The following is a 16,904-nucleotide window of genomic DNA, read 5'->3' as shown; positions in this document are numbered from 1 at the left end:
CATATACATACATATATTCCTTCTCCTGAATATGTGACCTAATTCTAGCTAATGATCACCAGGAGTAGGAGTGGGACTTTCACGCGATTAGAGACCACAGACCGCAGAAAGACCATGTCGTCAATCAGACAAATCCTATCTGATAAATTTGCATAGATAAGAGGATCAGCAATATCTACTAAACAGTAGATATGAGCTTGGACGTCCCCCAAACCCCCCACTAACTGAACTCAAAACTTGCACCTATTTTCTACTCCAGTGAGCTGTGGGCTGGGTCATTCCCACCCTACAGCCCTCCTCTTTGTTTTTTGTGAGCTGCAGGGTGGGAATGACCTGGACCTACAGCTTATTGGCTAGAGACAAGTTTGGTGGACACTCGAGCTCTTCTCAATAGATTGAACATGCAAATTGACAGCTGCCAAGGTATTCTAGGGGTTGTAGTTCCTCCCTAGCTGTTGGACTGGAGAATACCTGATTCTCCTTCCATATGTGTTAGTTCCATACCTAAACAAATAAATCTTTATTTTACAGCGGTGATCATTTCACATATCAGACACCCAGCAGTGGCTTAGTTCAAATGAGAATATGGTATGAGCCTTAGTCCCTATGGCTATTCACTGAGATATTGCTGAATTTATTTTTATGTGGTTCCTTTTTAAAACCTTATAAAGAGAAATTTCCACTTGCATAGATCCCAGATTTGCAGGGACTGTCCCAAATCTCTGTCCCAGGTTGCATTACAAGATCACAACATTACTCATATTTGAGTCACTGAGCATGCGCAGTAACTAAAAAAATGGTATCAGCTGAGAGGTTAGCGTAAATGAGTGGGCGGCTCCCGCATAATTAGGGGCAGGCCTGTCTGAAAAGTGGGTGTGATCTGAGTGGGACTGCCCAGAAGGTGAGTAAACCAAATGTAGGCTAGGAAAGGGGACTAGGATTTTGGTAAAAACAGACTTTTATAACTGATTAACACCTAAATAAGAATAAAAAGAGCTGTGGTTTTCTTTTGTAGTGCTTAGCTTCCAGCCTCATCTTTTCTCTCCAGATAATAAATAGAATAAACCTCATCATAATAAGTCCTCTCAAAAATGTATTGATTTTAATAGATCTATAGCCCCATAATAACAAGGCAATGTGTTTAAACCAAAAAAGCCTTAGAGCCCATTCACACTAGCTCGACTTGTGAGGCGACTTGTGTGCCTCAAGTCGCCCCAAGTCGCTTGACATAACAAAAGCAATGTTAATCAATCAGTGCCGTCTTAATTGGCACTACTGAAGTCGCTCCAAATTCAGAAAAGGGTCCTGTACTACTTTGAGGCGACTTGTGATCCGACTAGTCCCATATACTTCAATGGGAGTCGCCTCCTTATCTTAATTGAAGCGACTTGTTATCAGACTTTCCAGGAAGAAGAAAGAGATTAGCCAGGCATTCCCCACATTGCAGCCATGCCTATATGGTATATATATATATATATATATATATATATATATATATATATATAATATATATATATGTAATGGTATTTATATTCCATTACCTCTGCTTGGTCTGTGTGAGTGGTACTGGTGGACACAGATAAGTGGCACTGGTGGACACTGATTCGTGGCACTGATACATGGCACTGGTGGACACTGATTCGTGGCACTGATACGTGGCACTGGTGGACACTGATTCGTGGCACTGATACGTGGCACTGATGGACACTGATTCGTGGCACTGATACGTGGCACTGGTGGACACTGATTAGTGGCACTGATATGTGGCACTGATACGTGGGACTGGTGGGCACTGATTCGTGGCACTGGTGGACACTGATTCATGGCACTGGTGGACACTGATTCGTGGCACTGATACGTGGCACTGGTGGACACTGATACGTGGCACTGATACATGGCACTGGTGGACACTGATTCGTGGCACTGATACGTGGCACCGATACGTGGCACTGGTGGACACTGATTAGTGACACTGATACGTGGCACTGGTGGACACTGATTCGTGGCACTGATACGTGGCACTGGTGGACACTGATTAGTGGCACTGGTGGACACTGATTCGTGGCACTGATACGTGTCACTGGTGGACACTGATATGTGGCACTGATACGTGGCACTGGTGGACACTGATTCGTGGCACTGATATATGGCACTGGTGGACACTGATTCGTGGCACTGATACGTGGCACTGATACGTGGCACTGGTGGACACTTATACGTGCCACTGATACGTGGCACTGGTGGACACTGATTCGTGGCACTGATACGTGGCACTGGTGGACACTGATTCGTGGCACTGATATGTGGCAATGGTGGACACTGATTCGTGGTACTGATACATGGCACTGGTGGACACTGATACGTGGCACTGATATGTGGCACTGGTGGACACTGATTTGTGGCACTGATACGTGGCACTGGTGGACACTGATTTGTGGCACTGATATGTGGCACTGGTGGACACTGATTCATGGCACTGGTGGGCAGTGGCACTGGTGGACACATACGTGGCACTGATGGGCAGTGGCACTGGTGGACACTGATACGTGGCACTGGTGGACACATACGTGGCACTGGTGGGCAGTGGCACTGGTGGGCAGTGACACTGGTGGACACTGATACGTGGCACTGGTGGGCAATGAGGAAATGAGTAAAAAAAAACAGAAAAGGGGAATTCGGTCACAACACATCATATTCTGATTGGCCAAATACAAAGTCGTCTGTCATATAAGTCGCGCAAAATAATTCACAAGTCGCGCTGAAGTTGCGGTAAAGTCGCAATGAAAAGTCGCTCCGACATGGGGCGACTTATGGTCGTGGCAGTGTGAACCGGCTCTTAATTATAGCTCATAGGCCTTATTGGCTGAAACACGTTAGCTTGACCAAATAGAGTCCCTGCTATGTTTTTTTATGAAGGTGTATATCTATTAAAGCGGTAGTATTCTTAGCACTTCGATATCTCTAAATCAAATCTAAGCCAGTAACATGTAATTTGCAATCAAATAGCATGTAAACAATGTATTACAAATGTTCCTTACATTAGTAATTTGTTCCGTTCGGGTCTGTATTTTCTCCTGTTCTGCGCCGCCATCCTTGCTGTGGTTTCCGTCTCCTGAGCATTGCAGTATTTCTGCCCACATTATGTGTAGTGTACGGAAATCCTGCGCATGCGCAGTAGCCGCCGAAACCAAGCCTCGTTTTGGGTTCATTAACCATTTTGACAGCCAATAGGAGGCGTCTTCTTCTCTCTCCACTAGCACTCCCCTGTGACATAGCAAGTCACATGGGGTAGTGGAGAATTTTCTGCATGGGGACGGTCAGAGTCTCACGTGAGCACGGGGCTGACGTCCAGCACAGGAAATGACGCTGCCCCGGCATAGACCCTGCATTATTCCGGCAGCATCATTAGCTTGCCAGAAAATCAGGGTAAACTGAGCATGTGCGGGTGACGTCATTGACAAGAACGATCGAAATATAAAGAGAACGGCAGAAGTGACAGGCAAAAGAAAAGGTTAGAGATATCATACGGACAGATATGATTTATATTGTGAAAAGTACCTAAAATTAGTATACTACCGCTTTAAATATTACATATTCAAATGGACCGGGTATTTCCTCTCACTTTCTAATAGAATAGTCGCACAGGATAGAAAATAAATCCTGTCGCACACTTCAAGATCGCCAAAATACTGCAACAGCCACACTGAGACAGATCAATCCTCCCCTTATCTGAGAAAAAAGTCCAAATATCTTCAGTCAGTGCTTCTTGAGAGCATTAATCGCTCCTATAAAATTGCTTCCTATTGTAGCTTCTTAATCCACTACAAAATACATAAATCACTTCAAAGTGAGAAAAAAAAGGAGAATAAATAGTTCTAGAAATGTATAATAGCAGTACAGAGACATTCATTGCTTGCTACAGGCATCCATTGTTCTGATATTAAATAAAAAAAAAAAAAACTAACCAAAACTAAAAACTGAACTAACCAAAAACGAATTCTTTGTATTTGGATCCAGGCCAGCCCCTCCTTTTCCAACATCTTGATACTTTTTTATTCTTGCTTTTTGTGCTGCAGGGTACCACCTACCCCTTTCTCACCTAGGTGACAATTATATTACGCCCAATCAATGTCTGCACAGATGTGCTGGCCTTCAGTACCCAGCAGAGACTTTCAGCACATCTGTGTAGACATTATGAGATTAGGGAGGCAAAGGACTTTGTTCGGTCTGCGCATGTGCCATAAAAAAAGCGCATGCACAGACCAAACATATTTTTCCTTACCTTTATATCTGCTTCAATTACACATAGGGTTGGGACAAGGGGTGGGCAGGAGGGACGGCTGCCCAGGGCGCAATGGTTGATTGCAGGGATGGAGGCGCCTTGACCCTAGCCCTAAGGGAAGGGGGGGGGCACAGATTGGTACCTTTGCTGTGGGTGCTGGATGACCTTGTCCCGGCACTGCTTACACACACCCGCACATGAACAGATCTGCTGCAGGGCTCTGCAAGGTCTCAAAAGACAGGCAGAGCCCTTTGGCACAACTGCGCATGTACTGGACTATCAAAGATGGCGGCTCTAAATAGGGGAGGAGGGGCAGCAGTAATGGGACTGAAGTTCCTCTTTAAATCCTCCTATAATAATTGCAAGTGGCAGTCTATAACTAGTTCACTAAATACTGTATAAATGTACTTATGCAGATGTTAAATGATAAGTTCACATTTACAGAAAACATAATAAATGCACATATCTTTCCAGAAAAAAATGAATGTGTATTTATTATTCTTTCCTGCAGGTGCCTGGAAAGCCTTTCACCCACGATCAGCAGATCACGTATGCAATGTGGGCTCCTGCATTGGTAGTTTACAGAAGATGGCTAGGAGGAAGACACAGGAAGTGCCATTCCTAACAAGATCACAGGACTTTTCTGTACTTATGTTAAACAATCTTAACATAAAAAAAAAGAAAGCTAAAAAAAAAAAAAACAATTGCAGCCCCTGTAAGCTGCAATATATTGCATTCTTGTTCTTGAGTTTAGTTATCCTTTAAAGTGCTATTAAAGACTTTCTTTTAATGAAAAAAACAACAATACAAACAAACAAACATGTTATACTTACCTGCTCTGTGCAGTGGTTTTACACAGAGCGGCCCCCATCTTCCTCCTCTTGAGTCCCTCCCCAGCGTGTCCATTCACAAACAAAGCTGCAGCTGGGTTCCACCCTCTCTCTCTTCTCATTGGCTCACTGGCTGTGATTGACAGCAACGGGAGCCAATGAGGAGGTAGAGTCCCCTGAGAGCAGAGGCACTCTTGCACATCGCTTGATCGGGATGGGGCTCAGGTAAGTATCAGGAGGGGAAACTGCTGCACAGAGAAGGTTTGTTACATTCATGTATAGAATGCATGAAGGTAAAAAACCCTTAGCCTTTAGAACCACGTTAAAGAATATGTAAATGCCCAACATTTCATATTCTTGATATGTCCCTGTTGTGCCATGTACTTGTATGAGAAAGTCTCCTGTTCTCTTTGTATTGCTTTCTTTGTGTGAAATTCCTGGTGATCCTGCCAGTCCCTTTGCTTTCTTATTAACCACTTAACCTCCAGAAGGCTTACCCCCCTTCATGACCAGGCCATTTATTTTGCGATACAGCACTGCGTTGCTTTAACTGATAATTGCGCAGTCGTGCGACACTGTACCCAAATAAAATGAAAAAAAAAAGACAATTTTTGAAAAAAAAAAGCAATAAAAAAAAAAAAAGCAATATTCATTACATTACTCTAAAACAAATCCAATAAAAAAATGTAAAAAAAAAATCGAATTTCTTCATCAATTTAGGCAACTATGTATTTTGCTACATATTTTTATAAAAATATATAAAAAAAAAATACCAACAAGCATATAATGATTGGTTTGCACAAAAGTGTCTACAAACTATGGGATATATTTATGGAATTTTTATTAATTTTTTACTAGTAATGGCGGAGATCAGTGACTTATAGCGGGACTGCGATATTGTGGCAGACAAAAAAAAAAAAACTTTTAACACTTTTTGGGACCAGTGACACTAATACATTGATCAGTGCTAAAAATATGCACTATCACTGTACTAATGACCCTGGCAGGGAAGGGGTTAACATCAGGGGAGATCAAAGGGTTAACTGTGTGCTTAGCTGGTGTTAGTGTACTGTGTGGGAGGTGCTTTTACCAGTTGAAGGCATTGATCCATGTTCCTGCTTTGCAGGGACACAGGATAAATTCCTTCCCTACTGACAAAATGGCGATCTGCCCTGTTTACATAGGCAGATCGCTGTTCCTGCTCTCTGCCTAACAGTCGGGGGATGGCAGCATACATGGAGTCCCCCATACTCATAAATCAGCTCTTGCTGTGTATAATCACAGCAAGCCGCCGGCAGCACGCATGCGCGCCCCAGATGTGGAAGGAAAGGAGCACGCACTAGTTAAGTGATCCTGCGCAGCAAAGGCCACCTTACTGCTGTATATGTGAGTTATATGTCGGCAAGCTGTTAAATACTGACCACACTAGGCACGAGAACACAGCGTGGTCAGTTCCCTAGCTATGCCTAGCCTGCTCTCGTGCAGTGATCAGACCTGTGCTGACACGCCATCCCTGCACAGCCATTCACTGGGAAGGTCAGTGTGCTACTGTTTCTCCTCCTCTAGCTCTCTGAGAACAGAGATTATGCAATCATGAAAAAAGGGGAGAAAAGGTATTTATAATAGTTTTTATACTGTATGTATACACAAATGTTTTGCCTTTCATTTCTATTTGAAACTAAATGGGTTGTTTTACAATATAAAGGTTTACATATACTTTAGGTTCAATTTTCTTGTACAATTTTCTGTTAGATTTACCAAAAACCACATAATATGAGGTCAAAACTAAACAACACTTTCAAGTGTATCCTATAGGGTAGGCCATTGTACTACATAGTTGAAGGTAAATTTAAAGAAAATTGTACAGAAAATTGTAAGAAAATTGTATAATGTATGGCCAGCCTTAGGCTTTATTTTAGGAAACCACACAGGCCCCCTAGCTACCCACAATGAAGAGCACTCTATGAATGGAGGAGGTGGATCTTATATTCATCTGACCATCCTCCATTTATAGAGCACTTTTTATTGTGGGAATCAATAGTTGTATGAAGGGGGCAAGGGGTGAAAAGGGCTGGCATAGTCGGCACTGTGACAGGTCCATGCCAGTGACAGGTCCAGCCACTCTCATTAACCCCCACAACACCGGAAGATCACAGCTGTAGACTGAACGTTTCATTGAACATGGCAGCCAACAACATAATGGACACTCTGGCTTTATTGTAAGAACTGTCCTTGATTAAAAAATATATATATACTTCACTACAGCTGAGCTTTAATTAGAAGGCTAGAAATCCATCATTATTTTCTGTGTTTTATTAATGTAAGCACAGCTGTTGCAACCCTTTTAACTCAAAAACCTATTTGTTCATGGAACAACAAAGAAAGAGCTACTCACTTGATCTTTGGTTTTTGATGAAGAAGAGTTTTAGTCTCTCTTTGAAGGTATTCTCATTGACATAGAATTCCACTTGCACCCTGGAAAACACAGAAAGAGATCTGTCAGGAGCTGTGTACACACATGTGTTCCATGCAGCAATATACACCTGTCCTGTAACAAGAGTCATTGGTGATTCAGACTTGCAAATTCATTTATTAACCACTTAAGGCCCGGAAGATTTTACCCCCTTCCTGACCAGGGCCTATTTTGCGATTCGGCACTGCGTGACTTTAACGGACAATTGCGCGGTCGTGCGATGCTGTACCTAAACTAATTTGACGTCCTTTTTTTCCCACAAACAGAACTTTCTTTTGGTGGTATTTGATCACCTGTGCGATTTTTTGATCATGCGCTATAAACAAAAAAAAGAGCGTCAATTTTGCAAAAATAACAATATTTTTCACATTTTTTTATATGAAATTCCCCCCACAAAAAAATGTAAAAATCAAAATTTTTTAACATTTTCGGCCAATTTGTTTTATGCTACATATGTTTGGTAAAAAAAAAAAAATTGCAAAAAGCGTATTTTGATTGGTTTGCGCAAAAGTTATTGCGTTTACTAACAAAGGGAAAGATTTTTGTCATTTTTGTTGTTTTTTTTTTAACGCGTAATGGCGGCGATCTGCGATTTTTTTTGCGGTACTGTGACATTGCGGCGGACAGATCGGACCCTTGACTGACATTTTTGACACTTTTGGGGTTACCAGTGACATTTCTACAGTAATCAGTGCTATACATATGCACTGTTACTGTAAAATTACACTGTCAGTGAAGGGGTTAACTTTTTTTGAGAGGGAGGGGTTATGCGTGTCCCTAGGGGCGTGATTCTAACTGTGATTGGCTGTGGCTTGAGGTGTAGGAACAATGATCAACGGTCCTACATAGTAGAACTGTATGATCACTGTTTCTACACAGAGGAGAATGACAGGCGGCTTGTTTACATCAGCCGCCTGCCTTTCTCCCTCTGCACCGACGATCGCCGAGTGACCGGCGGACATCGGGTCCGCCGGTCACACGCACGGGGGGGTCCGTGACCACGCGGGAGCGCGCCTCCGAGGGCGCGTGCTCGCTCCCTAGACCCTCACAGGCTAGCGACGTAGTACTACGTCGCTCTGCCTATGAGGGGCTGACTGCTGACGTAAATAGTCGTGCGGCAGTCGGCAAGTGGTTAAAGCTGAATGCCAGGCAGATATAAAAGACACAAATTGATGCAGCTCTGTATTCAATAGTACATTATTAGAATTATTTATTTTACAAAATGTGAGCAGTGTAAGTAACCTGAATTTGATTTAGTATATCAGCCTTTTCCAGTCGCTACAGCAGAGCTTAGACTGGACGAGGGGGAAGAAAAGCACAAGCAGCCAGTCACTTGTGCTGCAGTACTCAGATGCCTACAAGGAGCATGCTGATAGAAGGAGAGAGCAGAGTGACAGATAAGTTTAACCGTCTGCTGCTTCTCCTTTCACTGCCCAATCACAGGCTGGGGGAGGGACAAGACCTGTAAGTGTTACGGAACTGCAGCAAATAAAAATAAGATCTCTTGCCCAGCCAGACAATGGTGTGTGTGTGGCAGAGCTGCGTAAATCTGGATGGACAGAAAAGCAAATCTTTTAGGTAAAACAGTTGCCATATATGAGGTATGTATGTTTGCTTGGGGTTCAGTCTTAAGATAAGGCATTCATATTTCAGAAATTAAAGTATAGCTAAAGGCTTTTTTTGTTTTTGTTTTGGATAGAGTGGAGATGGATTAGAATGCTTGTCAGTTTTTATTGCTGTCCGTGCCCCTGTTAAGGTGACACAGCCTCCCTATTTGTCCTGTTTACTATTATCACTGAAAGTGCAAGTAAAAAAAAATCCAAAAAAACGTAATAGAGGGGAAGTCTTCCAATGAGGACACTAGATTCCCCTAATTCTCAGGGATTTGGCTATGGAACAGGAAGTGAAGGGAAATCTCTACAATGGTACACAGATGGCAAAAAAAAAAAAAAAATCTGACAGGGGTTATAACTCTCCCTTGCTCTATCGAAAAAAATAAAAAAAGGTTTAGCTTATAGTTCTACTTTAACATAAACTGCAAACAATTACTGAATTCAGAAAGATCATCACATGGATGATGTGTCTGTCCTAATGTCAGATTTATGGGACAATGCTTAGTGAGTGATGTAATCAATCTGAGTATTATAATAGACAGTGTGAATAACTATAGAGCTTACACTCTAATGTCCCCATCTAAGACTATTCTAGATCTGTGACATAGTCCACAGTGCTATGCACAGAACACCAAATCAGTCATATCAGTCTCTGCACCAGAGGAGCTTACACTCTAATGCCCCCATCTAAGACTATTCTAGATCTGTGACATAGTCCACAGTGCTATGCACAGAACACCCAATCAGTCACATCAGTCTCTGCAACAGAGGAGCTTACACTCTAATGACCCCATCTAAGACTATTCCATAGCTGTGACAAAGTCCACAGTGTTGTGCAGAGAACACCAAATCAGTCAGACCAGTCTCTGCACCAGAGGAGCTTACACTCTAATGTCCCCAGAGGAGCTTACACTCTAATGTCCCCATCTAAGACTATTCTATAGCTGTGATAAAGTCCACAGTGTTGTGCACATTACACCAAGTCAGTCATATGAGTCTCTGCACCAGAGGAGCTTACACTCTAATGTCCCTATCAAGTCATTCAGTAAAGTTATCATACATTTATATAGCTGACATTTTCCACAGGCCTGTACACAGAACACAACCATTCAAATTAGTCTTTGCACCAGAGGAGCTTACATTCTAATGTCACACATGTCTTATCACACACTAGTATTATCATGCATGTATATAACTCTGCAGTGTAGTATAGAGAACAGTGAACCAATCACCTCAGTCCCTGCACCCAAGGAGCTTACACTTTACTTTTCCTTGAACAGTCACAGACATAACACGGTCATTTTGGTCAGATGCCAGTTTCTTTTGGGGAAGGAAAAGTGAAAACACACATGTAGCACTAGTCCCAAGGGAGCTGCTGGTGACGGGTTCCCCTGGGTTACCATTAGCAACGGTAGAACATTCTGACATCTTTCCAAGTGTTTTTACCTCAGACAAGGACCAGTCCAGTTTCTTTGGTTTTTATGTTTTATTTGGAACTTGGATAGGGGAAGGGATGAGTGGGATACTCCAACTGAACTGAACTATGCACAATAGGCAGGGACGACTTGAATAAGTGCTGGTTAACGCTGGTTAACGCTGATATACTGTAATTGAGCTAGTCACAGCCAGGGCCGCTGCTTCACTTTGCCCTTGGCTGTGAAAGATTCTCTTTAAGCTTCCTGAGGGAATTCTGTCCTAAGGCAAGCTATATCTTGAGGTAGACTGTACTGCTGAACAACTTCAGGGCCCTTCCTGGAACCCCCTTTATCACTAATCTTCAGGGCTTAACAACTTGGCACCCCCTTTACTGTAACACTCTCAGTTAACTGGCTCCTTGATCCCCTTGACCTCTCTGGAGTGGTCCCCTCTCTTAGGCGGACCCCTGGGCAGTACTCACGATACTGTTTTTCCAGAAGTCTTCTGCCTAGCAGCTCCACTTGGTCAGCACACTGGATCCTTTCAGCACAGCTTAACCCTTGGTCCCTAGGCCAACCGCCTGGACCTCCTTCCTCACATCAGTAGGAGGAGAGACAGCCGTCCACCTCCTCCTTGGACTTTTCTCCCGCCAAAAGACAACCTGTCACATGCCCCCTCCAGATTTATTCCCAATCCCAGGATGCATTGCAGCAATGCCCACCCACTGGGACGGTCATAAACCCTGGTTTGCTATTGGCTAGGTTTCCTCCACTGTCCAACAAGGTCCCTCATTGGATACAGTGGGAAACTCCCCAGACTCAACAGGTCACACCTGGAAGCATGTGACAGGCTAACTAAGAGATCAGACCCTCCTGATAAGCAGAACAGGGTCACACATATGCTTTGCCTAGCACCTACCTGGGAGGGTGCTACACATACAAAAATGGGGGGAGAACATACAAAATCTGTGCAATTATCACCCCTTGTGGGGACTAAGCCCAGGACTCCAGCACAGCAAGGCAGCAGAGCTCACCACACTACAGAGCTTTCAGCATTCCTCTTTTTCACCGGAACAGACATGATCCTTCCATTGAGGCTCCCTGAGGAATACAGTCCTTTCAAGGACAGGCAGATCTCAGAATCACAGCTTGCAGGAACTAAGAAATTCACACTTTCAGAGCAAGCAAATGGAACACAGACCACAACAAATCCTGGCGAGGTTCTAATCTTTTGTCGCTGCAACTAAAGCCGAAAAACATTTTGCACAATACAAATCCCACTGCAAGGATGTATTTGTTTAAAGCGATATTAAACCCTCTTTTTGTTTTTTTTTTATTATTAACCACTTTAAGACCGGAAGGATTTGCCCCCTTTCTGACTAGGCCCTATTTTGCAATTCGGCACTGCGTTACTTTCACGGACAATTGCGCGGTCGTGCAATTCTTTACCTGAATAAAATTGATTTCCTTTTTTCCCCACAAATAGAGCTTTCTTTTGGTGGTATTTGATCACCTGTGCTGTGATTTTTATTTTTTGCGCTATACACAAAAACAAGAGTGACAATTTTGAAAAAAAAAAAAACAATATTTTTCACATTCTGGTAAAAAAAATTGCAATAAGCGTATTTTGATTGGTTTGCGCAAAAGTTATTGCGACTACTAACTACGGGAAAGATTTATGTTATTTTCATTGTTTTTTTTTTTTAATAGTAATGGCGGCTATCTGCGATTTTTTTGCGGGACTGCGACATTGCGGCGGACAGATCAGACCCCTAATTGACATTTTTGATACTTTTGGGGGTACCAGTGACATTACTACAGTAATCAGTGCTAAAAATATGCACTGTTACTTTAATAATGCCATTGGCAGGGAAGGGGTTAACCTTGTGGGTGATCAAGGGGTTAAATATGAGCCTAGGGGAGTGATTCTAACTGTTGGGGGGGGGGGGGCATGGCTTCTGAAATTACCATAGAGACCTGTGATCCTATATACAGTGCATTGCGAAAGTATTCGGCCCCCTTGAAGTTTGCGAACTTTTGCCACATTTCAGGCTTCAAACATAAAGATATAAAACTGTAATTTTTTGTGAAGAATCAACAACAAGTGGGACACAATCATGAAGTGGAACGAAATGTATTGGATATTTCAAACTTTGTTAACAAATAAAAAACTGAAAAATCGGGCGTGCAAAATTATTCAGCCCCTTTACTTTCAGTGCAGCAAACTCTCTCCAGAAGTTCAGTGAGGATCTCTGAATGATCCAATGTTGACCTAAATGACTAATGATGATAAATAGAATCCACCTGTGTGTAATCAAGTCTCCGTATAAATGCACCTGCACTGTGATAGTCTCAGAGGTCCGTTTAAAGCGCAGAGAGCATCATGAAGAACAAGGAACACACCAGGCAGGTCTGAGATACTGTTGTGGAGAAGTTTAAAGCCGGATTTGGATACAAAAAGATTTCCCAAGCTTTAAACATCCCAAGGAGCACTGTGCAAGCGATAATATTGAAATGGAAGGAGTATCAGACCACTGCAAATCTACGAAGACCTGGCCTTCCCTCTAAACTTTCAGCTCATACAAGGAGAAGACTGATCAGAGATGCAGCCAAGAGGCCCATGATCACTCTGGATGAACTGCAGAGATCTACAGCTGAGGTGGGAGACTCTGCCCATAGGACAACAATCAGTCGTATACTGCACAAATCTGTCCTTTATGGAAGAGTGGCAAGAAGAAAGCCATTTCTTAAAGATATCCATAAAAAGTGTTGTTTAAAGTTTGCCACAAGCCACCTGGGAGACACACCAAACATGTGGAAGAAGGAGCTCTGGTCAGATGAAACCAAAATCAAACTTTTTGGCAACAATGCAAAACGTTATGTTTGGCGTAAAAGCAACACAGCTCATCACCCTGAACACACCATCCCCACTGTCAAACATGGTGGTGGCAACATCATGGTTTGGGCTTGCTTTTCTTCAGCAGGGACAGGGAAGATGGTTAAAATTGATGGGAAGATGGATGGAGCCAAATACAGGACCATTCTGGAAGAAAACCTGATGGAGTCTGCAAAAGACCTGAGACTGGGACGGAGATTTGTCTTCCAACAAGACAATGATCCAAAACATAAAGCAAAATCTACAATGGAATGGTTCACAAATAAACATATCCAGGTGTTAGAATGGCCAAGTCAAAGTCCAGACCTGAATCCAATCGAGAATCTGTGGAAAGAACTGAAAACTGCTGTTCACAAACGCTCTCCATCCAACCTCACTGAGCTTGAGCTGTTTTGCAAGGAGGAATGGGCAAAAAGGTCAGTCTCTTGATGTGAAAAACTGATAGAGACATACCCCAAGCGACTTACAGCTGTAATCGCAGCAAAAGGTGGCGCTACAAAGTATTAACTTAAAGGGGCTGAATAATTTTGCACGCCCAATTTTTCCGTTTTTTATTTGTTAAAAAAGTTTGAAATATCCAATAAATTTCATTCCACTTCATTATGGTGTCCCACTTGTTGTTGATTCTTCAAAAAAAATTACAGTTTTATATCTTTATGTTTGAAGCCTGAAATGTGGCAAAAGGTCGAAAAGTTCAAGGGGGCCGAATACTTTCGCAATGCACTGTAGAAGGGTCACATGGGCTCTATGATCATTCCAGGGAGAACAGTCGATTGCGTTTACAACAGCTGACCGTTTTTATCTCTCAGCGGGGAGTGATCGCGGGTGTCAGGCAGCAATCGGAGCCGCCGCATTGGCTTCCCCGCTGCCAAGTAGGGGCAGGAGCGCGCCGCCAGCAGCGCGCTTGCCCCCTAGCTTCCCGCACGCGACAGACGTAGGTCTACGTCAGTTTGCGCAGGAGAGCCACCCTGCCGCAGTAAAATGGCAGCGGGTGGTCGGGAAGCAGTTAAAATAACAAACATGCTTATACTTACCTGTTCTGTGTAATGGTTTTGCACAGAGCAGCCCTGACTGTTTGCTTCTGGGATGCCCCGCCGGAACTCCAGGCCCCTCATCTTCAGCGGGTACCCGCTGATCGGAGACTTTTTTTTTTTAATGTACACAAAAGGCCTATTTCTCTCAAATATTGTTCACAAATCTGTCTAAATCTGTGTTAGTGAGCACTTCTCCTTTGCCGAGATAATCCATCCACCTCACAGGTGTGGCATATCAAGATGCTGATTAGACAGCATGATTATTGCACAACAGAGTATTGAGTAAAGGCTGTGAAAACTTATGTACATGTGCTTTTATTTTTTTTTTTTTGGTTTGCAAAGATTTCAAACAAAACTCTGTTGTCATTTTGGGGTATTGCTTGTAAAATTTTGAAGAAATTAATGAATGTAATCCATTTTGGAATAAGGCTGAAACATACCAAAATTTGCAAAAAGTGAAGCACTGTGAATATTTTCCAGATGCACTGTAGCTGCTGCGCATTTTAATGTGCCCAAGAGGGACAAGTGCAATGCCCAGTTTCCACTGCTCGCAGCTTGTCAAAGTCTATGGCAGGCTGTGACTGGACAGGGCTGCCCAGAATGCAAATAGCATTCAGCCCTGTCTAGCTGCAGCCTACCATAGACTTTGAGAAGCTGCAGGCATCATGGCTGGACGCTGCACATGTCTCACCTGGACGCACCGAAATGCCGGGAGGGCGTACAGCAGCTAGATGTCCCATGTGCAAGAAGACTAACGCCTCTCCATTTCAGCCAAAACTGAAAAAAAAAAGTTTTATCATACATATGAAATAAAATGACATATGATACAAAGTATCCAACATTTCATACAACCGCAGTGGAGCTCCAAACATTAGACAGAGGAGAGCAACAAACTGCTATGCCACCACCGACAATGGATAATGTCACATATAATATCAGCTACTTACACATTTCTAATCTCATAGTCATACATTCTGTGCTGAGGTTTCTGTACACAGATACAGGTATCTTCTTCAAGAGAACATATTGTTGTTGGGGTGATCGGAGGATCCTCCTGTGTTTATGCCTATTGCTGTCGCAGAAGTGGAGAGCTGATACTGTGCATACCAGCGAATGTGTGATAGCCGGGGTTACATAATTGCAATATCAGTCCATCCTATCACTCATTGCAAGAATTACAGTACACTGCTGGTGGATTATAATATCACCCCTCAATTCACATACTGTAGATAAAATCATTCAATCAATGTTAGGAGTCAACTACCTACAATCTCTCCTTATGCTAAGCTAGTATAATGGGCAGCTACAATATTAAGGTATAACTAAAGACAGCATTTTTTTTCGTTCTGGATAGAATGAAGAGGAATTAGAATGCTTGTCAGATTTTATTGCTGTCTGTACCCCCATTAAGGAGATTCACCCTCTCGTATTGTCCTGTTTATTATTATCATTGAAAGTGAAAGGAAAAGAAAATCCAAAATTTTAGGTTGTCCCTAGCAAAGTACTAGAAGGGAAATCTTCCAATAGGGACACTAGCTCTGGCGATCCTGGGGACAAGCAGGGATTCCCTCACTTTTGACCAATTTCTTTAAAATGAGTGTAAAGTCAAATTTTTTGTCATTACAAAATAAACATGGTATACTTACCGCCTCTGTGCAGTTGTTTCGCACAGAGCAGCCCGGACTCTCCTCTTCTCGGGTCCCTCTTCTGTGCTCCTGTCCCCTCCCTCTTCCTGAGTGTCCCAACAGCAAACAGCTTGCTATGGGGGCACCGGAGCCGAGCCGCAGCTCCTTGTGGCTATTCAGACATGGAGCCGGGTACCAGCCCAGCCACTTTCTCTCCACATTGGCTCACTGACTTTGATTGACAGCAGTGGGAGCCAATGACACCACACTGCTGCCTCAGCCAATGAGGAAGGGAGTCCCGGACAGCGGAGTCTCTCGTGCAACGGGGCTGCTGCACACAGAAGGCTTTTTATCTTAATGCATAGATCGCATTAAGATAAAAAAACCTTCTGCCTTTACAACAACTTTAACCCCTTGGCGCTGGCTCCTTCCCGCCCTCAAAGGGGTTTGGTATTCCAGGAGGTGGGGCTTGTGGCCATGTGACTGCTGTAATTAGCTGTCTCGTGATCGGAAAACTCTCGATCGTAAGAAGCGATCGGGAGCTTTTTGTGAGCTGCCGGTCACTGTGTCAGGAGCACGCAGGATGCATGCTCTCGGCACAGCTCTATTGGAACTAATGCACGAAAATATGCAGCCCCTCGGCACCAGGGCCCAGCTGCCGAGAGGCCCCATATTTGCATGCTGTCAGCGCCTAGAGATTAACTTCCTGTTTTGGTTAGGGGACAAAAATTGAAGG

General features: G+C 43.3%; 1 protein-coding gene across 6 annotated transcripts in view; it reads right to left on the bottom strand.

Moving 5' to 3' along the window:
- Window positions 1–16,904, bottom strand: part of KCNT1 (potassium sodium-activated channel subfamily T member 1) — a 659,112-nt gene that overhangs the window by 192,249 nt on the left and 449,959 nt on the right. For all 6 annotated transcript variants that reach the window (XM_082263648.1, XM_082263649.1, XM_082263652.1 and 3 more), the window contains one exon: window positions 7,508–7,587. In XM_082263648.1, coding sequence (XP_082119774.1) covers window positions 7,508–7,587 — 80 coding nt within the window. The remainder of the gene's footprint in view (window positions 1–7,507; window positions 7,588–16,904) is intronic.

This window comes from Pelophylax lessonae (assembly GCF_965119305.1).
Source record: "Pelophylax lessonae genome assembly, chromosome: 7".
Lineage (NCBI taxonomy): Eukaryota > Metazoa > Chordata > Amphibia > Anura > Ranidae > Pelophylax > Pelophylax lessonae.
This window is presented reverse-complemented; position numbering and strand designations above follow the sequence as displayed.